Source organism: Taudactylus pleione, unplaced genomic scaffold, assembly GCF_031769625.1.
Source record: "Taudactylus pleione unplaced genomic scaffold, aTauple2 ptg000100l, whole genome shotgun sequence".
NCBI classification, from domain to species: Eukaryota; Metazoa; Chordata; class Amphibia; order Anura; family Myobatrachidae; genus Taudactylus; species Taudactylus pleione.
In genome coordinates, this window is record NW_028284502.1 from 2696822 (window position 1) to 2723091 (window position 26270).

Genomic DNA, 26270 nt, shown 5'->3' on the forward strand with positions numbered 1-26270 from the left:
GGGGTATATTTATATTTAATGTGTGAGAAGTGGAGATGTTGCCCATAGCAACCAATCAGATTCTGCTTAACATTTATCTAGCACTTTCTAGAAGATAATAGCTAGATTCTGATTGATTGCTATGGGCAACTCCTCCACTTCTATAAACCTGCACTTTAGTAATTATACCCTAATTATACTCATAGTTTGTGCATCTCTAGTCCTAACGTGATGTCAGTTCATACTAGGGATGTGCGCTGACCCCCGTGTTTTGCTTTTGGTTTTGGATCTGTATCTCCTTCAAGATTTTGGATCTGGATTTGGTTTTGCAAAAAAACCCTCAAGTGTTTTGGTTTTAGTTTTGGTTTTGGGTCTGGATTTGAAGAAAAAAAAAATAGATACAAAGTTTTAAAATAGCTAAAATCATGTAATTTATGCAATCCAAAACCCGAAATTTGGATTTAAAATCCAAATTCGAAACCGCAAAAAGATCAGAACTGCGACCCGGATTTACCCGGATCTCCTCAGGAGATCAGAACTGCGACCCGGATTTACCCAAACTCACGAAATTCGCATGGATTCGGATTTCTGGAGAACTGAACCGCACATCTCTAGTTCATACAGGTATTCACAACACTCCTGTACTGTGATATAGAATTTCTCTGCTATATGTGACAGGAAAATTAAGAACACAGGTACATCTGCCCTAATTAGTAGCAGATTAAAACTATCTCAACTAGTTGATACTATTTGTATGTGTCAATCTCTGGCACTGCATTATACTTAAGGCCATTTCTGTTTATTTTTACAACTGTGAAACAAAGAAAACCTAAATGCGCACAAGTTTTAACACTCTGTTTAATCCAGCAGCTGTTTAAGAGGCAGTAAGTCCCTGAAACACAAGTAAAAAGAACAAAATATGAAACAACACTGTGTTAATCAAATAATAATTTCACACCATTACCATGTGACCTGGCAACTTGAATAAAACAATTTATTACAAAAACAATGTGCAATGTGTCACAATTAAAAACAAGCCTCTAGAGATTTATATATGACATTACATTGCGCCAATTAAAGAGGAGTTTTAAATATTCAACAATACCCCTTTTAAGTAGTTACACAGGCAAATAATAAGCATATCATCTCATTGAAATAACCTGGATCAATAGAAATCTAATATAAAAGAGGCAGTACTTTTATAGTGTACAGTATCTTATCATAAAGCATAAGCAATGTGCCAATGGAACTGACAAAATGTCATTTGAACATTTATGGCCTGAGGATGAGTTGGACTTATGCACAACTTAAAATATTATATGGAATGGGGGATGTCTGGGAGGTGCCCAATAGGATACCCTTACTCCTGCAGCCTAGGGAGAGAAAGGGGATTCCCATAGAATAGCAGGAAAAAATAGGAATTTATCTGGCACTTGAGTATGGTATAGCAATAATGTTAATCTCCAGAGTTGATAGATGCTCTCTGTATTGCGCGTGCATATATTATGTTTTTGGGTGCATATTTTAGATATTGTTATTTTTTCGTACACAAGTTGGAGAGTTGGACCTGCTGTATTAGAGAGTTGTTTCACTGAAGCGTAAGAAAAACTGCATGTTTCACCTGCAAAACAAGTAATTGAAAACATAATTGTATGTCTACAGTACGTACAGTAACATATGACTGACATAAGCCGGGCAATGGGCTACTGGTGCAGACCTGAAGGCATCTTGCAATGCGTACGCCACGGCATGCGGACATTGACCCGGTGTTTTCCCTGCTGCTTTTTTTTGTGTAAACTACAGTATGTCCAATGTAAGTCCAACAAAAGCATTAGGTCCTTACTGTTTATTCTTTTACCTTTTATAAGGTCCATGTGCATGAACTGGTTCTTTGACTACAGTGAAGTTCCCAGTGTATTCATTTTTACCTTATACTAATGACACCTGAATTAACATGAAAAATAAAAATAAGCAAATTATTCTAAATAGGAGGATGGTATTTTGGGGGTTTGGGCCTTTTATCTACAGTGTATGATTGGTTTTCTAAAAGGAAATTGTGGGTTATCTCTTTGCTAGTATTACTGCAATTATTGTATATTCATCAGAGTTCTGTGATAACTTACTTGCCTGACAAAAATAAACATGAATGGTAAAATTGTCAGTGAGTGTAAGAAAATACTGTAGGCTTCATATCCTAAATTTATTGCAATACAGCTAAAGATCATTAACATAAATGGATCCCACACGTAAGCTTTCTGCAAGTGGATATATACTCTGCAGGAGTTTGGACAGCTGCAGCCAAACATCCTTTGGGACAGTATCCTTAGAGCTCATTTACCTTCATACTTCTGAAAAAAGTTAGGCAAATATTTAACCAATGCATATAAATGTGTCATAATTAGACTCAAATAGCTGTTATGGCATTAGACGTTTATGCAGATCTTGTAAATTCCGATATGTTACAAAAAGACTTGTTTATCTGGTTAAACAACAAAACATCTGTTCCTCTTCACTACTGTCCTCACTGTCTTCTAGGAACATGTATTACCATTTATATTTGGCTGTGATAATGTGCAGCTAACATTCCCATCCAGAAAATGTGCTTTTTAATCAATAAGACCACTTTTATTGATATGATTACACACATTACATACTAAAATGACAGAGCTCAAACGCTTTTCCAGATCGTAAAACATGATCGTTCACCGGTTTACTTTTTCTTAAAATTTCACCTTTATGACTTTGTGATTAACCTTTTTGCCAATATGCCTGCGTGGTGCAATAAAGCCTATTAATGGTGTATTTACTATTGATATCATTAAAGATCAACCCTCCGGTCATTCCATGCTTAGTCTACATTTATGATGCTGCATGAATGAAACTTTAGAAATGATTTTGTGCGGCTCTAGCCTTGATGTTTATGATCACAGAGCATAGATTTCACCACAATCCGTATATCCATTTTATATACAGCACGCTGAATGCTAGCCAACACACATACTTTGCACTTTCAAAGAATGCCAACACCCTGCTATTGATCTATGTGCAGTGCATTATTTATAAACCCCGTCCCATGTTTATATATGTTTTGTATAATCTGAAGAATGGGTCTGTTGCATGCACTAGCATTCTAGCAGGGCAGATTAATGGTCTATATTAATTGGGTGCAAAGAGCATCTGACTTACGTCCATCCAATCCTGTTATCAGAATGCTCTGCATGTGGCATTACTGTAGCATTGGCACATGCCAGTATGCAAATAAGATGTCTTTTAAGATAAGAGTAAAGTGCCCCCTAGCACACTCCCCTTTTTCCCTGGCTGCCACTTAAACTGCTAGTATTAACAACCCCCTGAGGACATCAATAGAGTCACAGTGTTGAATAATCACAGACTATCAGGCAAGGAGTCTTGCAGCAGCAGGTCCACTGCCTGTGACATCACTCTTGGATCTCGCATCTAGCTTTGAGTTGCTTTCATTAGCCAGTCTGTTGGTCTGTCTGCATTTTCCCCAGATCTGTTATCTTTTGTACTGGAGCATCCTGCCTTGAGGAAGGGCTTTCTTTTACTCTACCAAGAGACGGAGGGAGGAAAGAATCCCAAGCACAGACCAGGGAAGCTGCAGCATGAAATCTATCCCTGCCTGCTACTTGCTGTCTCTTATGCTGCCTGCTATGGTTTTCAGCACCAGGTGAGCAGGGAAAGCATGTTTTCCGTCAGGATGGATGTGTGGACAGAATCCTGTTCTGCTCTGGTGACTGTATATTACAGCATAGACAGCTCTGTACATTTTTCCTTTCCATGTTTAAGGCACAGTATCTGCTTGATTGCAAGAAGTGGTAGATCAGTGTTATATATTGGATTCTGCAGATCTGCACTGTAAGGGGCTAGGTGCTGTCTTAAAATGAACAAAAGTTACTACTGTAGGTTTTATTTGAAATCTTAAAGGAAAAACCTATACATATTCCAGAGGCAATGTATTACATTTTTGATGAATTGTGGATAATGATTGTTATAGCTCAGTATAGCTGAGCAGCTCAAGTTAACCATTTTGAAAGCTTAAATACCATAGATCTCTATTGTGTTGGATGTACCCTAAATTAACCACCAGTAATATGAATGTTTGATTCAAGTTTTTGGATTAATGGTTATTGGTGATTGGAAACACTTTTAGCAAAGTTGCATTGATAGTTTCAGTGTCAGTCTAACTTTGGTTGTTTGTGTTATTTGTCAGACTAATGTGTATATTGGATGCTGGTAGAACCGTCCTATTGCTAGGTTTGTGATTATCAGGATTAGTCTTTTTATGTTTATTTGACACAGATCATGGTACTGTATGTAACATGACCCATCTGAGGAAAAGTCTGGTTCTAAGTGTGCAGAGCTTCACCACCGGTTCTGGCTTCATTATTAGTGCATTCTGCTGTTTAGTTCTTTCTTTGTTTTAAACTAGAAATCTGCATTCAGGGTTAAAATGAATTTATTTCAGAAGACTCTGGTATTGATGAGGTTAAACCATTTCACCAGTGATTGCTAAATAAAAGTTATTTCAATATTTGACAGATGCATATGAATGTGTCTGTTAATTAATGCTGCAGTAGTTATTCCACAGTGCCTTTTCCTGGAATATTGCTATGTTATACAAAGTCTTGGCTATCTGTTTGAATGATGAAAAGTTGGTTCAGTGGACAGTACAATATCAGTCATTGTTCTGTACGGCTGTACGGAGTGCCCTCACTCTGCCCTGCTCTCCAATCACATCCCAAAGGATTTCATTTTATTAACCCCCTTTGGTATAAGAACTCATATAAGATCTTCATGCATTGACTCATTAAACCAATTTCATGTCACTGTCAGCCTGAACTACTGCAGTAGTTTAAGCTTAACTAGTTAAAGGATTGACAGGTTCCACTTTGTAATAGGATAGTCTGATTCTGTGGTTTCATTCTAGACTGATGCACAGACAGTGTAGTGACAGTAGCTGAACAAAGACACAAACTCTTCCTGTTATGGTTGTAACGTGTACAGTGTACTGGAAAGCATATTGCAGACGTCCTTCGTTTTCCTTGCAGACTTCCTTGGTGACTTTTATTATGACACATGACTGTATTATAGAAATGGCTGGGAGTGTACGTCTTATTCTATCCTGCACATATAAAATAATGGTGCTATGTGGGCACCCTTCTTTAGTCATCCAATCAGACAGTCCATTTCAATTTAAAAGGTTTTCTCAGTGGATTACCCTATATAAATGCGTGCCATTTAAACGGCAATCAAACTAAATCAATAACGCACTGGCTGAATGTAACAATATTTAGAGCTGTCCTATCAAGTTGCATGTATGCAGACAAAGTAATCTATTTCATCAGCAGAAAAGCCCATGAGGATTTCTGTTGCACTGTATACATTTCATTTTTCAAATTAAAAACTTCACAGTACATTAAATCTTTGGCCTGTGTTTCTTTACTATTAAGTATGCTCTGGTATTTTTTTCCACAAAATTCTGAAATGTAAATTAGAAAAGCTGTAATAATTGAGGACATTGGTATTTTCCATGGAGATTACTGAACAGTGCTCAAGTTAAACTGATTAAATTGTAGCCCAGGCGCTACCATTAGGTGAGCTTAGGCAATTGCCTACTGTGCCAGCAATTAGGGTCACTTAAAATACATCCTCCATGTTTAATGTTGCCCACTGACATGAAGGAGAAGAAACCAGCAGCTCCATACATGTGAAGCCTTCAGCTGCTGTTCCTTCATGTCAGTGCTACCATGGGATTATAATACTTGGCTATGATGTCACAACCCCGCCCCTCACTCCCATTCCCAGTTGGATGACACCTACAACAATGGACTGCTAGGGTAGTCAGCTGTGGGCCATCTAGGACTCAAGGGCTAGCAATTTCCCTGTTGATTGCTTTTCCTATGTGGGTTACAAAGTCAAGGCAATATTCTGTAAGAGAGTGTAATTTCATGGAGTAAAAATAGAGCAATAATTGATATTTGTTGTTTAGAAGGATGTAGTCAGCATACCGCAAACGGGATGCAGACGATCTAAATACCGGCGCCAGAATCCTGGCAGAAGTCGGATTCCAGTTCCAGAATACCGACCTCCGGTCAGAAAAGGGTATTATACATAAATTATTCCATCAAATAACACATGGTGAGTAAATCACTTGAGTTAGCTAAATTATTGAATATATATGGACCTAAAGATGGATCAGGGAAGTACACAAGGTGCTTCCTTTTTTCCCCAAAATATCAAAATATGCCTAAGACATCATTAAATTTTATACCCAGAACTACAAACCAACATTGACAACATTAACATTCTCTCCGATGCATGATTACATGGCAAGCTGAAAATGTGCTCTCGGTTTAGACAGATTGCAATATAATGCAAAAGTAAATACACAAAGTCAAATACAAGCTTATGAAACACATGAAAGCAAGTAAAGAAACAAACATGCCCAATTAGCATAATACAAACATAAGCACAAAGGCAAAACAAAAGGAAACTAAAGCTAGCATTGTCTGGACATACAGTGAGCAGTGAGGGGGTCTGAATGCAGAGGATCCTACATTTTCTTAAAATCATTAAACCTTCAATCAAAAACTCAATTGTAAACAGATTCAGAATGAGTAATAGTAAAAAAAACTGTGTGTAGTTGTTCAATTAAGCTACTAAATACTTTTGTTGTCTTCGTACATGGGCATGTGGCAAATTATTATTTGGATATTACCATGGTGTTTGGTATTTATGGTTACTAAGTTGGACTTGTTTGAACATAAATCAACTATACACATTTAATAAATATATAGTATTAACAACAATCATGAGTCTTCTGTCTATCAGCTCACTAGCGACTAGTAACACCAGTGATGTCAATAGAAAGGAACTGATCGAGCAGCTCTCTCCAAGGGATGTATCCTTATTAAAGTTGATACAAGCTGTCTGCAAACTTGTTCACATTTCCCCCAGTACTCCAATGACAGATGCCTCAGCATCCAACAATCAATTGCAATGTGTTCTTTTTAACTAATCCTGAGATATGTTGGCCACTAATTAAGCTATGATAATATAGTGTTACAATGGCTTATAAATAGTCCCCATATATAGCACCAATTAGCAAATATGCCCCCACAAGCATATTCGTATTGTTATAAATGATCAAATTCATATTTCAATTCTGAATCACTTTTATCTCATGACTTCATTGATTCAAAATCATATAAGTTTAGAATGCACAATTTTCAATGTGTTCTGCATTAAACAGTGTACATTTGTAAATTAATCCGGATAAGTTTGGTTTTAATTTTAGGGGCATATTCAATTAGCCGCAAAAAGTGTTGTACTTTTCGCATGCCGGACTTTTCGCCGACATCGCTGGATTTTCATGCGGAAAAGTATCGCGCTCGTCCCCGGTTATCCCCATATTCAATTAAAAATCGTCGAAAACGGGACCCAGCAAATTTGGACCTGGCGAAAAGTCATGTCAGATTTAGGGAAATCAGCCTGACACCCCCCAAAAGTTGCACTGACATTGGGGATCACTATAGATACCCCCAAATAGGCCTGCTGAAGGTATTTGGGGTACTTAAATGCTCTCAATAGTTGCTAATTAGCGTCTTTGCAGACGTGGTGAAGAATAGCATTTAGCTGTTTTTTTGCAGAAAATAAGTAGTCCCAGCAAATTTGGGGTACGTGAAAATGGGTGCAAGCATATTTTCAAGTTGCTAAAGTGAAGTTTTAAAAAACTAAAAAAATCTACCTGCCGAAAGCACCTGCAATCTTAAAAACACCTGGGGCATACTTGGGGACCCCCCTGGAGTCTATTTCGCTAGTTTTTAAGTTTGTCCCCCAACCTTGTTTTTTTTCGCACCCAAAATGAAAGTACTTTTTTGGGGTGTGAAGTTTTTTTTAAAACTTTTTTTTGACACAGTTTACCTTTGGGGGCTTGTCCCAAGGGTGCAGGGTGGTTTCCGCAAGTTTGCACCCCAAAACCCCAATTCTACACTTTTTTTCGACAGCTTTCATAGGCAAATCTTTTTCGCCTAGTCCAATGCATTGACTTTCCGCAACGGCGAAAAGTCTTTTGAATGGAATACGGGGAAAAGTTTTCGCCTGGCGAAATGACATCACCGGTGAAAACTTTTTGCCGAAAACGGCTTATCGCGGCTAATTGAATATGCCCCTTAACTTGCAGAATTCCTCTTTAACTTTTTGCTTTACCCAAAATTCCCCTTTAAATAGAATTATGTAAGGTTTCATCTAATATTACAACCCAACCACACCACAAAGTGCAATGTGTTAACACTGTCATCACCCCAGCTCTGTTTGGAAACCAAAGACCGTCTTTTAGGGGAAATGCATCAAAGAAAGTAAAGGTGGAGAAGTTGCCCAAAGCAATCGATCAGCTTCTGTCATTTCTCCAGCACAGGTGAAATGACAGTTAGAAGTTAATTGGTTGTTTTGGGCAATTGCTCCACTTAAATTCTCTCCAAGGCTTGATAGATCTCCCCCTTAGCCTCTTGGAGATTTTCATGCTATTTTTACCACCTCTCCCCCACACACACCTTTCATCTCTTTAGAGGTGCCAGTCCTGTGCTGGGGCATGTTTGCGATATACAGTAGCAGGGGGAACCCAGGCTCACAGGCTGTTACCTGTATACTGCAGATGCTGGTTGAGGATTTGGGAAAAGAGCTCTCTGCCATCAAATTGTTTTACAATTTTATTTTAAGTAGTACTTCCCTTTATATATGTAAGAGGTGACTTGATCTTCAAAAGCCTTTGGCCAAACAGCGCATCCAGATGTACTCAGAGAAATGTAATAAAAAATCTTTACACACAGACAAAAGTGACACATGTAATAAACCAGTCCCAATGTCCCCTTGCTCATGATTTATTTAAGCCATATGAAAGTCTAGACCTAGCAATGTTTTAGGAGAGAAACTGGAAAAAATGATTGATATTAGTTGTACTAAGGAGGTAGGAGATTGTTGGACTTTTAAGGTTATCCTTTTGCATCTACATATAATGCCGCTTCTCTGCGCAGTGAGGAGCACTTCCATTGCCGCAAGAGCAAAGAGAAATCCTGCGCCTCACAGTGCGCTGTGCAGACCATCAGGGCACCACAATGTAAAGCCAAGGCATTTTGTGCTGTGCACTAAGTGAGCTTCATAAATGATTTCCCGTGAGAGGGCCTGATTCAGCTTTGGGAGTAGAACAATATTGTAAGTAACTGTAAACCTGGACAAACCATGTTGCAATGCAAGGGGTGCAAATACATAAAAAAATTGCATGCAGGGTAAATAACGTTTGCTTTTGCATGTAGCCCACAAATACTGCACAGCTTTATTTTTACACAGCAATTTAGTTTTCAGTTTGGATACCCCCCTCCCAAATCTAACTCTCTCTGCACATTATAGCCCACCTTCAGTGCAGCATGGTTTTACCAAGATGCACAGTTACTTGCTATATCTTACTCTATTCCTAACTCTGAATTAGGCACAGTGTCTGGTGGAATAAATTCCAGGGAATATGATTCTTAAGATGAGAGCAAGAAGAAAGAAAGAAAGTTATTTGCAGAGAGAAGGTTCCATTAGAGAGAGTATCTGAAAATATATCTGAGACTCTGAGTGTAGAGATGGGTACGATTTACATAAACAGGTTTTGCCTCAGAAGAGGTCAGTTCCCAGCCAGTGACAGTGGTGGTGTTGCTGAGATAGGGGGAGAGCAGTCTAGGGTTCCAGGTCTTGGTCTGACATCCCTCCTGCCGCACGCTACGTGCCTCTATGAGTTGTTAAGAAACACAAGAGGGGATGGGAGGCATTGAGGAGGAGATCTGGACTCCAGGTGATCTTGCCTCCAAGCAACAGGGTTGACGTTCCGATACTTTTCGCAGAGCTGTGAGGTTGCGTTTTTGCTTTAACATTGTGAAGAATGCCAATCCAAGCAGTATTTGTACATTCCCATTTTGTGGCATGTATGGAGCTGGTGTCTCAATAAATGTGCTCTTTTTTTGTGTTGTGTGGTAGGGGCAGGACACATAATGCTAAATTCTGCCAGTGAAATGTGCAAAATGTCACAGCCCTGTGTGAAGCAAGGGGAATGTCTTACTGTACAGTTTTTCTCATCTTTAGCTAAACTTTATAGACTAGACATTTTAACTCTTTCCTGTGTGTAAGAGTAATAGTTGACAGTGTAGACACTATAACAAGTCCCAGGAGGAAAGATTTATGAGTCTCTGTAAGCAAAATTCATAACTGATTGGAGTGGAGGCAATTTTTTCAGTATGATATTGATCTAATTGTCAAATGATCCAATTAAGCCTGCTTGGTGTATATACCCACCTTATATATATAGCACATGCAATTACCATAATTGGAAATGATAAAATCTGTAATGGGTGCTGTTCATTCTTTTATGGAAGTAACCATTTTATTAGACCTACATTACAAAAATGTCCCTTAGTCTATGGTCTGAACATACACTGTACATCTTTGTCATCAATAACGAATCCCTTCATAATGCATTTTCTATCTACAGAAATATAGTCATGCTATTTATTAACATAGATAGAATTTGCTAGTTCAACATGAAAACAAGAAATTAAAATATCATTTTAGATGACCAATCAAAAGTGGTGATATAGAATTTCACCCTCTTCTTCATCGCTGTCTTGATAAAATCAGCATTGGGTTCTAAAATCTGTTTATGCAGAAATTTAAAAGGGCAATATTTTTTACTAGCAAAATATGGATAGTAAAAGCATTGCCCTTTTAAATTTTGGGCATAAACACTCAGAAGCGCAAAGTTTTAGAACCCAGACTCTTAGTAAATAATAAACACCCTAGACTCCCTTCAACCGTCTCTTTATAATATATTCTGTATATGTTTTCTTAGCTCTTGTTGATTTATATGTGTGTCAGTGAACTTAAGAAGAATTATTTTTCACAAGACAAATTTACCTCCATACAAAGAACATATATTTATGTCTCCCAGTACCAGCTGTCTGAAATTGTCATATAGGGGAAGATATGACACAAAATGTTGTCCTAGTTTGTGAACTTGCCTGACCTAGGTTAGGTTTTGCAGTATGCTGGATAATAATACAACCAGGTATAGGCAGGGAAGAGATATTCACTAAACCCCTGATTGGTATTCTGCTATTTCAAGGTGAACTATATTCATCATATATTTAACCTCTAGAGATACTGCTGAAATAATGATTTAAGATCTAACAATTGTCATTTCTAGAACAGCAACAACAGACAGCAGAGAGTAGGCTGGTGAGATCATTTATATTAAGGAACCAGAAATCTGTCCAGCTATAGTACAGTGTGTTTGATACTGTAGGTGATTGACAATGTTATTTCACATTGAATATTACAAAAGTTAATGCAATGTTAATGCATAAACACACCAAAAACAATAGATAATTTGTTTTAGTTTGCAAATATAAAACAATCAAGCGTAACACAATGAATAATATATCTGCAATTATTTAAGGCCTTAAAAAAACGTGAATGAATTTGGCATGCAGTTGTTAATTGTGATTTTACCCAGGTTTGGGAGTTCATTAGAGACCACTTAGGCTACCTCAATGTGTTCACTTGAATGGAGAATGTAGAGTTCGGAATACATCACAGTTGCTGCAGTGTTTCAAAACAGTAGCATGGAGGGTGGGTACTGGGTAATAATGGCTTTACAAAACCTCTAATACAGCACATTGCACAAACTTGACACTAGTGGGCATGAGACACGAGCACAATGTTCACCCATTCACATTTTTTGTTCTTAATTTTATTTCATATAATCTATGGTCTTGAGACAAATGTGTTACACAGTGACCAGGGCTGGCAACCTTTGACACATTTTCACACACATACTCCAAAGTACTTTACAGAGAATATTTTGCCATTCACATCAATCCCTATCCCAGTGGAGCTTACAATCTATACATGCCTGCTCTCCTGATTTGGCCAGGAGCCTCACGAAAATCGGGTGCCACTTCCGGATCCCTGGAAAAGTAGGCAAGCCTCCCAGCCCCTCCAGCCCTCCCCACAATGCATCCCCAAACACCCGCAATGGTGGGACTGATGACACAATTCTCGCTGAATCAAGTCATCATAACCCCGCCCCCTGCTCCACAATGCCGGAAATGCCCCTAAATGGCATGTCATGTCCCTGACCACACAGCCTTTTGCTGGCCCCACCCCCTGCTAAGCCGACCAGGCTGCTCCCTCCCGGAAGGTGCAACCAGGATATCAGCAAGTATGATCTATATTCCCTACCACATGTACACACACACACACACACTAGGGTTCATGTTTTGCCAGAATCCGCTTAACCTTTGTTTTTGGATTGTGGAAGGAAACCCAAGCAAACACAGGGAGAATATACAAACTCAACACATTTAGAGCCTTGGTGGGATTTGAACCCAAGACTTCAGTGCTATGAGGCAGTAAAGCTATTACACCAACCGTGCTGCCAGAATTACTGACGGCAAAAAAGTAGGTGCCTGATTCAGAAATGTATGCAATGCTAATGTTTACGCAGTTGAGCAATTATCGGTAATCGGCACATGCTTCTGAGTTGCGCTGCACATGCATCAAGATTCACATTTGTTGATGCTCACAGTTTTGATTTATTTGTAAAGTGATGCAGATGTGTTGCAACCATTTTTGAGACGTGTCTCAACCTGTGACTGCCATCCCGTTTGCAGTAAAAATATCTCCAGCGTTTCAGTCCCCGCAGCCATTCTGCCTGACCATTGGGTTACTCATAAGGCAGATAATCAACTGATCTATGTTCGATGCCATTTGGATTTGCAAAGCCGCCTGTGGGTGTCTCAATACAAATCCCGGCAGCTGCAACATTTGCATATATTCGCACAGCCGCTGCTTACAAAATATTAGCTGTGACTGCATTAGTGTAACCCTAGGAACCAAAGAATGTGAAAGGCTGAACAGCCACAATCCTTTGTCATTTATATAAGTGGGTATGGCTGTATTTAAATTTCAGTTTCACCTGGTTGGATGTGGTGGCCATTATGGCAAGTGCCGTTTACTGAAAGAGTCATGTTCACTCATCCCCAGCCAATTTATTAACATCTGCTAATACATTTGTCATATTTTTTTCCTTCTGAAAGAAATAAAGGTCCTGTATAGCATTCACCATGACAATGGCATTGAATCTACATGGTGATATGAGTCCTAACGATACTGCTTTAGAATCTCTATACACTCCTGCCTATACCTTCTGATATCCTGCCTATAAACCTCTAAGGATGACGCTATTTTGCGTATGCAGTCATACAGAAAATAAAGACTCCAGACCTAGAACTTGTGGTTCCAAAGCACAAAGTATTATTCAAGTAAAAGTACAGCAGTTACACGCTATGATCTAAGTACAATTTAGCGCAAAGGAATTATACAGACCCAAGTACAGTTATACATGCACAAGGCTCTGGACCAGATGTAGGCATCAGCAAGAAACCCCCATCAATCAGCATTCAGCACGAAGACTAGAAACCCAGGGTCAGAGCACACATATTTATACCCCCCCAGGAATAGACAACATAATAGAGAAGTTTGTTGCTAATACCATTGGTCCTAAAGGAGAGGGCATATGTTACAAGGCATCTAACAGGTTGGTTCAAATAGACACAGTCCAGCCTCTAACAACTGGTGGTCTCTGGTTTCCCGCCTCATGCAAATCCTAACAGTTGGTCATATAATGTACATTTTGTTGCTTGAAGTCTCTGTGGTCCATAAGTTGAGAATGCATGTTGCGATCTCTACATCGATGTTACAGGAATACTGTTGAAAGAGTACGCATCAGTACAATACCAAACATGGCTTACTTATCACGTATAAAACCTAAGTTACCAAATAATCTTTATTTCACAGCAATTATAATAAATGAACATACTTAAATCTTATACCTTAAAGCTTATGGAACCTTGTATGTGAACATGTAATGTGTGAATATGCGGGGTTTGATGTAAAGACGCTGGTTAACTTGGGGCAGATGCGTGTGCATGAAGCTAATATTCAGCGTGCTCATACAGGATCTTATGCATTCGCTAATATGCGACTAGTTAACAGCGCAATTGTGCGTATTAATGTGTGTATGAGAAATGGTGAAAGAGATGCAATCGCATGATGCTAATAGTAATATCGCCATATGTACTTAAGTGTGAGTTTATCTAAAATGGCGTTTGGGCGGCCATTCGCAAAATGGCATCTTGCAATCTCATTTTCTAAAATGGTGTCTTGCGGCCAGTCGCAAGATGGCGTCGCTGCAATCCAATTTTAAACAGATCTTGTCTCAGCCAATTATCTAGTTTCGACAGTCCACTATTTTCAACTGGATCCCACATCCATTTCTGATATATTTGTAAAATGATAAAAAAATTATTGGTCAGCTTTTTTTTTCTTTCCCATTATGTACAAAGGGATGCGGAGGCACATTGCTACACATTGCATAACTTGGATGCTTACTAGCAAAGTGATCACTGATCTCCTAACACAATGCCAGAGTACATCACAGGCAGATACTGGACACAGCAGACACTCTGATATTATTCTTTTTCATAGGTTTTTTTTTTTTTTCCCATTAATCCGAATGTAAACACATTTCCAGTTCCAGATGTATCAAACCTTAGAGAGAAATAAAGTGGAAAGAGATAAAGTGCCAACCAATCGGCATCTAACTGCTATTTTACAGGCTGTGTTTGAAAAATGACAGTTAGGAACTAATTGGTTGGTACTTTATCTGTCTCCAAGGTTTGATACATATCCCCCTTATACTGTCACTTCTCTGTTCTTGTGCTATCATCATTATTAACCCATCTGCTTCAGAGCAGAATTGAAGCAGATGGGTTAATAATGATGATAGAACAAGAACTGACAGTGCTTGATCCCGGGATGGGTACGGGATGCCGGTAGTCAAAATCTCTATGCCGGCATCCAGACAGGGTAAGGATACTGACACCTGTCATTAGGTATCCTAACCCCCCTCCTCTCCTTACCCTAACCCTCCCTCCCTGGTGCCTGAACCTAACCTCCCCCCCTAGAGCCTAAACCTAACCTCTCCCTCCCTGCACACTAAACCTAACCCTCCCCCCCAGTGCCTAAACCTAACACTCCCCCTAGTGCCTAACCCTCCCCCCAACCTAGCTACTTACCTTCGGGTTGCCAGTGGTCAGGATGCCTGTGCCGGGATTCTGACAGGTGTTGGGTATGCTAAGCGCATCCCCTGCATCGGGATACTGGAACATATCTCCTTGATCCCTTGTCAGTGCTGCAAGAGTAGATTTAGTTGCTGTTGATGTACTGTAGAGTTGGATGTAAGTTTTACCAAAAACCTATTATGTAAATGAATCTGTTAAAAATACACAATTACCATATTATGCAGACACATATTACTGCAAGGTTATGTCTTACTTTTTAACCCCTGGAATGCCAGGCTAAAGAGGGTTGTTCATTTATTTATCATACATTATTTTTTTTTCATAGTATCTGTGAGGTTTTATTTAAAATTTTCACAATATGCACTAAAGGTCCAGTCCCAGCAGGCTCCTGATGCCAAGGCATGCTGGTGCTTGTAGTTCAGCAAGTGTGACATGCTATAGCATCCATGAGTATGCTGGCACTTGCACTGCTAGCATACAGTACTGTACTGTACCTCAGAATTTGATGGTGAGAACGATATTGTTCATCTAGTCTGCCATGTGTGTTTTGTTTTTGTTTTTGGGCAGGATGCACTATCCTCAAAGAAGGCCAAACCTCTGTAAATGCGGTTTTTGGAGGTCTGACCAAATTCTCCAGTCTATAGATGGCGTTGCCTAATAGAAGCCTATGTTTTTCTTTTCAAAGACTTCCCCAAATGGGACCCCCACAGCTTGCGCATGCACTAGCTGACTGCCACACAGGCGCAGAAAGACTCCTCGGTCATAAACCCGGAAGTCCTCACACCACAAAGGACATCTCTTACTGGTAGAGTTGTCCTTTGCTTACATCTTCATGCATAGCCATATACAGTATCCCACGCATTGATGAAGGAGTAATATGCTGTACTATATAGGTCCCTACTAGAGATGTGCGGGTCTGGATTTCTGAAAACCAAACACAGCTGAATTAGGGGTTCTGAGTAGAACCGGGTCAAGGTTTGGATTCACCTTTGTGACCCATTTCGAGCCGAGTCCCGCTCAGATCTGCTGCTGGTTCGGAACTCAGATTTAAAAAACGAATTTGGGATTTGGATTGGACATTTTAGCTGTTTTTATTGATTTTTGTTGATTTTTGATCCAAATCTAAAACCAAAACACTTGAGGGTGGTTTTGCAAAACCAAAACATGAAGATGAATCCAGATCCAAAACCAAAACATGGGGGTCAGCACACATCTCTAGTCCCTACCACAGCTGCTTTCCCATGGATCTACACTTGGGACAAACTGTAGTAAATGGCGGATTTGTCAAAACATTGATTTTTTACATTTTTCAGGTGGTTTTGTAAACTCACAATTGGTGTCCTGATTTTCACCATCTAATTTATCAAGCAAAACCAGCTAGATGTCCTGCCAGGGAAAAAAACAGTGGTTGTGAGAGGCAAGACTGCTCAAATCACATGCTGTCTGAGCAATCTGGCCATAAGATCAGAACATAAGATTAGGCCGATACACTTATTAATTATGAGGGCCTCTGCTGCTACTCAAATGATCAAGTGATTGTGGCTTGTGTTTAGTTCCCCCATCACCACCTCCGAACCCCTGCAGCCATTTATTGTTGACTAACAAAATTAATTTGCTATCTCTGTATTACAGAAGCGGCACAGCCTCAACAAATAAAAATTAGCAAAGCCCAGGACTCCCGTTAGGGGTTACAGACAGGGGTCATCCTATAAAAATATTTCCCTAGCTTTAAAAGCAAAATCTTTTTTTCTAAATGTTTACATTGGCTAGTGATTAACATCTACTTCTGTGCAACTGCTTGCAATTAATATAGGTGTCTCTGATTCTGACTGAGAGGTGAGAACAGGAATGAAAGAGAAATGCTTTTACTGCTGGTAAAAAATGCTAGATAAATGTTTTTTTTGTGTAACCGTCATTGGGTAACTGGTCTTATTGTATGTTTAGTCTTTTTTTAGACTAGCTTTATATTATTTATTATCCTCATCTGATTGTGTCTCTTTCTTAAATGTGGTTTGCTTAGCACTTATAACAAGTGCCACTTCCTTGGAGAACCATACTGGCGTTCTCTATTCAATCCCTAACATATTGGCACAAAGCTCTGCTGCTTCTATTAATGCATTTATTTAGTTTATTTCACTGTTTCTGCGCTCCATCTATCAATTCCCAACCTGTCATATATTCAGACAGATCAGACAAAGAAGTCCAGACATCTCTATCACATTCCTCCTCCCCTCCACCAGCACCTTCAAAGCTTTTCAACCCAGAGACAGCTTGTGACAAAGTGGGCACCCAGACATTACAAAAGATTGTGTTATTGAGGTATTCCATCCAGGGAATAAATCCCATTCCCCTTAGTGAGTTCAGGAACTCTTTTTCCTATGGTGAAGATAAATTAGCAGCTGCCAAGAAGGGTTTGCATTGTGTTTTGTGATTTAAATTGTTCATTAAATAATAACTATTTTTTTTTGTTTAAAAAAATATTATGTATTACAGCATAGGATCCTGAGCCCTCAGCTAAACATTATTAATGCTAATGCAAACTGTTCTCTATATTAAAGCCACAGTAGGCTCCCTATTAAGAACAAGGGGTTAATGTATCAAGCAGTAAAAAGTGGGGGAAAAAGTGGGCCAGTGGAGACGTTGCCCGCTAATCCCCAAATCAGCTTTGAGGAAGCATTTATCAAACACACTCTATACAGGGCCAGCTCTAGAGGTGTTCGACCAATGCGGTCGCACAGGGGCGCCACCCGTAGAGGGGTGGCACCCCTCCCCCAGCATCCCAATTTCAGCGGGTCTGTCCCGCTGTTCCACCCGTGGGCCAAAGTGGCCCACGGGTGGTCAAATCGGGAGGTTGGGGACCCCCACCACCGCAGCTGTGCAGTGGTGCCAGACCCCCAGAGTGTGAATGGATGCTGCACGCATGCGCACGGCAACCATTCACTGTTGGGAGAGGGCTGGGGGGAAGATTGGCTATGGTAATTAGGTCACGCCCCCTTCTCAAGGGCCAGCACAGGGTGCTCCGAACTCTGGAACCAGCCCTGACTCTATAAAATGATAGGTAGATGCTGATTGGTTGCTATGGGCAACTTCTCCACTGGTTCACTTCTCTACACTTTTTACTATTTGATACATCAACCCCTCTGAAACTTAGTTCCACATGTTGATGTACATGTTGAGCTGACCAAGTGATGTCAAAGCCTTCCCCTGGTCTACACTACATATAAATATATTAACATCCATTCCGATGTTCTAAATAGTCACATGATTATTGCTAGGCTATATATTAGCATTAAGCCCTACATGCATGTAGCATTTAAAGGTAAGATTGCCCCAAAAGCTAATACCAGTCATCTAGGGCATCAATTGGCAGAACATGGATATTGGTAGGGGAATGACATAAAGATTTGAGAAAAAAAACTGTTTTCATACAAACTCCAAACAGATGAGTTTAATGAATGAGGAAACCCTCATGTGATGGGTCCGTCATTCTTGGCTGCTGGACGTAGTGTCTTTACAGTGATGGCTTTAGAAAGATAGTGCATGCTTAGAAGATATCAAGACTTGGGCACCAAATTTCTGTAGACATAGCAGAAAGATGTCTGTACTAGCAGTCTGGTAACAGTAGGAAAGTCTGTTCTGGGTGCATGCTTTCCGGTGGGAGATCCCCTTGACTCATTGGCCCATTTGCTCCCCCTGCACAAAATGTATTGCGTATTGCAATGCAAAACAACTGTAACATTCCTTCTTTTCAATACAGAGCACATCATTATCATAGTGTACATTTTAATGATGTATTCATCAAGAGTTGAGAATCTTATATTTCTTTTATATGTAAATGCCATTTACAGTCCAATAAATTAGAACCATCCGATGGCAGGTTCCCCATTACATATAACAAATTGACAATGAAAACAGCTGCTGTGACAGAATGAATGTATTTAAGACAGGCAGAAGTTAATTAAAATTTGGAAACATATCAGTAGATAAGGGCACACTGATAACCTTTAGGGGCTCATTAAAGCAATTTAACACATTGTGCAGTGGGAAACGGGCTGCAATGATGCAATTCAACACAAATCATGTCAACGAGCACCTAGACCACCCACCTCCCCAATGGGATTTAAGAAGTAATCCTACTAGAAGCCTGGGGAAGCTCACAGAAATTCAGACGTCTCCTGAGCATTCATCATGCAGTATAGACACTTGTCATCATCAGCAACTTGATATAATGCCACAAAGTAAACTGTAACAAAGGAAAACAACTCTATAATAAAAAATCAGCTTAAGTAAATCTTGTGCCTACCACCCACTATGTAATACTTTCCGTACCCTCATTTTTATTTTCTGTACCCCATGATTTTTTTTTCTTTATTTTACAAAAGTTGCACAAATATTATCCATGTGAAAAAATAGCTTAATCCATAGGGATCGTCTTCATCATTAGACTTGTAATCCGTAAGTAATATATAAACTAAAACCCATATGCATGATAAATACCTTCTCTTTGCAAAGACGCAACATAAATGACAGGTTGGAGGTCTGGCATTGCTCTGATTGGTTAGAGTGTAAGAAAGCTAAACTGATTGGTTAGTAGGGTATAATCATAGGTTTGATAAATTAGGTAAATATTTATCATGTCAACATTCATTATATCAACATGAGAATATTGACATGATCATTATTTTGACATTGCATGTGTCAACATGTTCCTATTGTCGACATTCCCCATGTCGACATTCAACATGCAGATACTGATGTAATGTCGTCATGATCAGAGTGTCAACAGTATGTTTTTTAGGTAAATCTATACCTAATTCTAACCCTAATGGCAACCCTAACAGTAATGTTAACATATTTTAATTCTACAAGAGTCAGCATATCCAATCACCTAGCATTTCCAATCAACTAGCATTTCCAAACAGCTGGCATATTCAATATATCCAATAAACTAGCATTTTTCTATGTGGCACTTCTGCTTCCAGCCAGCCCTGGCTGCCTGGGCTGGCTGGAAGCAGAAGTGCCACATAGAAAAACGCTAGTTTTTCAATCTTATTCTTTAAAACACCAATACTCACTAGCCACAAGGAGGTAGTAGAGACCTAGTGCATTCAGAATGTGGCTGTTTTTTCCTGGGGATGATGATAGGTTTTTTTGTTAGCCTGATTCCCTTGTAAATTCAGCCCCGTGGAGACCAGGCTGTGCCCATGTCATATAATGACTAGATGACCCCATGTTACAGGTTTCCCTGTTACTAGTTCAGGCTGTCATAATCTAGAAGCAGCTTTTACAGTTTACCCAACACTGGGCCTGTTTCAGCTTGGATCGCAGTTGCTAATACGCATGCAATCGGACGATTGTTGTGTTATGCATATGTGTATGCGTTGCAGTACTCGTACGTGAACTGGCCACTGCGATCGGGACTGCGATCGCAGTGACTACACAGACTCATTGCAGAGTGAATGACAGGATGTGCCATTTGTGTGTGGTGACGGGGGGTGTTCGGCGAAATGCAGGCATGCCAGTGCGTTTGAACGCTGTTACAGGGGCATGCATAAATTATCCACTGTGATGCCAAGCAGCCTGATGACTCATAGCATGTGCTGAAGTAAACTTCTGAGTAAGGTCAGAGCTTGTGCAGGTGTGCATGAAGCTGCGATGGTGCTCGATTCTACCGATGTTATCACAGTCTTGCTAGACATCACGATGTGTGTAAGGTAAAGTGGGCGTCCTTATGTAGTGCTGCGGCGGCATAGCGATCGCAATGAATTAGCATACTATTGCGTGCAAAATCGCAACTGCAATTGCAATAGCGATCCAAGCTGAATCAGGCCCACGGTTTATCGCCTTGCAATTGCTGCAGCCCATCCATGTAATTGAGCACCAGCAATATAGCAAACATGTTGGCACATGAGAGTGGTAAGCCTAACTAGAGGTGTTACAGAAAGGTGCATAACTCCCTTAAAAGATGATTTTTCCCCTCAGGAAAATAATTTAAAGAAACTTTTTTTCATTGTCCCTTGTGTGTCTACTGTAGGTTGAGCAGAACTTTTAATGATCTGCAAAGCTCAAACATAGCAGATTGGTAACAAACACCACAAGCACAGCATGACATTTAAAGATAAGGGATTAAACTTTAATCTGTTGCAACAGTGTGCTATTATTTTATAGTCTTTAATAGTTCATGGTGTGCAGACAAGTGCTGCAGAGGGAAAGGTTTGAAAAGTCAGATGTCTTATAAAGATGATACTCTTTCAGAAGGCTGCTTAGTGTAGGTAAAATCGTATTGGTGCTATTGATAATTGTAGCTGGGATCGATATCAGCAGCTGTAAAGGAAAACACCTTTCTTTGAATGAGCTAAATTCCCTTTTCCGAAGATTTTTAGATGTGATAGCTATTGATTCTCTTAAGACAGTGATAATATCTCCTCCGTAATGTGATGTACTGTACACCATTGCTTGCAGAGTCTATTGTGCTTTCATAAAATAAGGACAAATGACCTCAGAACTTTGTCACTTTTAGTTTTTCTATTCTTTATCTTCAATGGCAGTTGAGTGACAGGGCTCTCAGACAGCGACATGTCAATATTTTAATTGGGTTCTCCGTTTCTTCTGCAGGGTGACAGATTTTTGTTCTCTTTTCATTCATATGTATAATATGTTATCTGAAAAACTATTCCTTACTGAATTGTTATTTCTGTTTTAAGCTTAATTTAAATATGCTCTCCTATTATTGGCACATTAGTCAGTGTTTTTGCACATTTATATTAAAATCCAGTGGAAATTTGAAAATTTTCCCCCTTGAGATAACTATAATATGTATAAATAGCTACTAAGGTCATGAGTAAATTCAATCATTTAAAAAATGTACAGTATTTGGAATGTGTAAAAATATAATGAATTCAAATCAGGGAGAGGGAAGAGAGACTTTTACCTAACTAGAGAATAAATGATAACTAAGCCTTCAACATAACTTTTGCTTGGTCATAATTAAAAATAAAAGTAACACTGCGTGTAAAGGTGGGTAAAAAGGGGCCTATTTATCAACAAGTTTTATCATACACTTGAACGAGTGATAAAACTTGTTTCGTATGATAAATGGTGCTCCAGCCAATCAGCTTCAACTGTCATTTTGCAAACAGATGACAGCTAGGAGCTGATTGGCTGAAGCACCATTATAATACGCAACAAGTATTATCACTTGTTGCGTATGATAAAATTCATTGATAAATAGACCTCAAAGTATGGTTGGGGCATATGGTAAGATCCCACAGGTTTCATGGTTCTGACTCTATTTTAGCCAGTTCATAGGAAGGGGAAGGTGAATGCGGAGACAAATAGCTTATTTTTTGGGGGGGAATAAACAGCTTTCGCCAAGGGCGTGCATTCTGCCTATAGGCCTAAGAAGTAGACATACTGTAGCGGTATCCGAGGTTCTTCTCAGCGTCCATGAGCAGAACAGTTGTATTAGACAAAGAAGGACTAACACTCTTCCTAACATATTATCAACTTTCTAATGGGGCTAATTTTAGTAAATTCTGAATGCAACACAATAAATTTGGTGTCCATGGGAATGTAAGTGAATATTACCTATTGGCTAAAGATTAGGCACTTGAGGTACTAACTTATACAGATGTGTCTTCATCTACCTTGCCTCAATACACCATATGACGCCATAGATGCCTGGCGCAATTGAGCCACTCTGAGACGTGTAGCATCCCATCTTTTTCTTTACATTTTGTATCTTATTTGCATCGCAGATGCAGCAAAACACCACTCAAAGTGTACTAGAGATGCTGGGCTGCGACTTTAACCGTACAGGAATTAGTTTTAAACACGTATGAAGTCTCAGATGAAGCACAACTGAACTTGGCATGCGAAAAAGTCACGACCGCTGCATCATGTTATAATTTGGTGTCCCTCCCCCGTCACAGCCGCTGACACTGTAATGTAGCAATTCACATGCAGACAGGCTATAGATAGACGGAGGTGGCAGCTGATGGTCTGACATGGAGCTCTCCACTGGTGTATGGTGTCTTCTCAGGTGCCGGGAAGGGGTGCCATGTATTGGGTGTCCGTGATGGTACACTCCGGGTACATAGTTACAGCCCTAAGTGGGGTGAATATGTTGTGGACAATGGAGGAGCTGCCCCCTTCAGAGCTGGAGCCCGGCGGCAGGCGCCTCCATTGTCTCCCATAGTTCTGCCCCAGCATCCAATTAATCAGTGCAATCTAGCAAAGCAGTTTTGTGGCTTTTGGTTGTTTTATTTGAGAGAAAGATACGCTCAGCGTGGCCAAGTCGCCTGGGACCTGGTCTGCACAGAGGGACTGTTTGCGCAACTAAAGCCAAAGTGTATGAGGACACGTCTGCAGGTACCTGACAGTAATTAATTGCATTAATTTGGTGTTTTTCCACAAATTACAGCCATCTACATTTTAGCAATAATCCCATTCATGAATTTTCTAACTCCTCCTGTATTAACTGATAATCTCGCTCAGGGGCAGATGTTCTGTATCAAGCCTTGGAGAGAGATAAAGTGGATAAGTTACCTAAAGAAACCAATCAGTGTTTAACTGTCATTTTAATTATTATGCTAGATAAATGACAGTTAGAAGCTGATTGGTTACTTGGGCAACTTCTCCACTTTGTCTCTCTCCAACAGGTTTATTTATTAAATTAATTATCGAGGTCTGAGCAAACCCCAATAATTAACATACTAACTCGATATGAGCACCGGAGCCCTACATCAATGCTACGGCACATACACAGCTGATCCAAAAATCAGCTGTCTCCCCGAACGGCTTTTGCTGCTCCTTTCGGAGCAGTGAAACTTAGCACTGCCAAGTCGACTCAGCAGTGCTAGTGTGCTGGCTTGACCTTGAGTTCACGCAGGTGCACAAAGCCTTGACGTCCGGCGGAAGGAGCCGGACAGGGGCGGAGGGATCCTTCCCATAGGGAAGGAGCGGGGTGTGCGCCGCGAATGGAGGCAAACGCCATCTAAAGATGGCAAATACTCCTGCAGTCAAGCTAAAAAAATACCTTATTTTCAGAGCTTGATGAATTTCCGTCCCCATACTAGTGGGTACAGTATCTCCTGCTTTACCTTAATTATGAATGGCCCGGACACTTAATTTCTACAAAAGCAGGCCAAAATTTTCATTTTTACCTGCTTTTGTAGAAATTAAGTGATAATGAACAGACCCCAAGGCCTGATACATCTCCCCCTTAGCGTGGTACGCAATAAAGGTTAACCTGAAAAGCAAAACCTGCATGTAAATAACGACTTATACAATGTATCCCATTAAGGAAGTGATAATGCCCCATTCTATAATTAGATATTTAAAATGTGTATTGTTCACAATTATAATACTACATCCTGTAGCAATCTTTATTATTTTGCTAATAAGTTGGCACATTGGACCTCATTCAGAAACGGTCACAAGCGTAGAGCGCTCGCAATCGGGTTGATATTTAGGCCCTGCGCACACGCAGCGGCCACACTGCGCGTGCGCAAGCCCCGGAGTGAGAGAGAAACTCTCTCGCTCCGGAGCTCTCTACAAAAGGGCCGGCTGTCGATGCTGATCGACAGCTCGTCCCGTTTTGTAGGCGGGGCGGGGGGGTGGTTTCACAAACGAAGGCGTTCCTTAAGGAACGCCTGCCATTTTGTGGGTGGCCGCACTGACATCAGCAGTAATGTCAGTGGGGAGCTTCCTGCTGGATCAGAGCAGGAAGCTCCTTGGGGCTTGCGGTTGCCGAGACCCAACCTTAGGGTCACATCGCAAGCCCCGATGGTCGCGATGGTCTTGACCATCGCGACCATCAACCTGGTCGGTCGTTAAAGCTGTGGGTGGTAACCCACAGCTTAGCTAGTGACCAGGAGGTCGCATTAGAAAAGTAAAGCGGCCGCTCTCATTCAGAGCGAGCGCTCGCTTCTTGCGACCGCCTCTGAATGAGGGCCATTATCTTATTGGAAATTCTTAGACTGGAAAAAAAATTCGATCATATGTCCTTATAGTAGGAATACAATTCATTTGGCTTGATTAAATGGTAAAAATGGTTAAATACTGTATAATTTTGTAGCTTTGACATGATGAAGACACATACTATAACAAAATACATTTTTTAATTCAAATCATAATTTTTAAATCTCTGCTGACCCTCCAACCATTGAAGTCTGAGCTGTTATTTATATACATGGAATGGAATGGTGACACTTCAGCGATCCCCTGCTGCAGCCACTAGAGCCAGGCTGCCAGTGAGAGCCTCCAGTTACCATTTGCTTCAGTTCCTGGTCATCCGTACTTTAAAAGAACAAACTCATCATCGGGACTGACTCATAATGGAACCAATGTCCCAGCAAGAGTTCTTTGACCAAATCCCTTAAAATAATTTCTTATCACTGCGATATGTCCTGAAAAGAAATGATAGCTTACTGATAAATAAGCGAGTTATTTAATTACTTTGTATAACACCAACCAATGTGCATTTAGAATGGTTCAACATATTCTTCTACAATGGTTTTTCTCATTTAAAATTCCTGAAGTACTGTTTCCTGATGTCATGTGTAATGCTAATGCAGCATAAATAGTCCAATTGCTTCTGGTTACTCTATGTATAAAATAGTTCTCAGCTCTGCAGTAAATGTGCTGTGACATAACTTAGAGGGTTGACATTGACATTTCATTAATAGATTTTAGGCATTTCACAGTGTGACATGGTCAAATGCTGACAGTAATGACAAGACAGAAGTCTTAAAATATAGACCTCAAGTAACCTGGGCAGACTGAACATGTCACACGTGAAATCCAACACAATTTGTCTGAAATACAGTTCAGCAACGTCAGCTTAATAAATCTCCTGATTCTAACTTCCACAAATAGTTGGGTCATTTACAGGGGGAAAATGCCATACAAAGATGTGTGAATCTTTTTCATATACTCCCACTCTGTTGAGCACACTGCACAGATATTTCTATATAAACTAGTATAATAGAGATAGCATATGCTGGATCACCTCAATTTCCTGCTCAGCACTGTTACCTCTACAGCTGTCCTCCCCCCGCTCTGCTGTTCCATGTCCTCCCATCACTCTGTTGT

General features: G+C 40.1%; 1 protein-coding gene across 2 annotated transcripts in view; it reads left to right on the top strand.

The window, feature by feature from the left end:
* The first annotated feature begins 3383 nt into the window (after nt 1-3383).
* Nucleotides 3384-26270, top strand: part of LUZP2 (leucine zipper protein 2) — a 777794-nt gene continuing 754907 nt past the window's right edge. For both annotated transcript variants that reach the window (XM_088470457.1, XM_088470458.1), the window contains exon 1: nt 3384-3667. In XM_088470457.1, the coding sequence (XP_088326583.1) occupies nt 3603-3667 (65 nt within the window). In that variant the 5' untranslated portion in view covers nt 3384-3602. The remainder of the gene's footprint in view (nt 3668-26270) is intronic.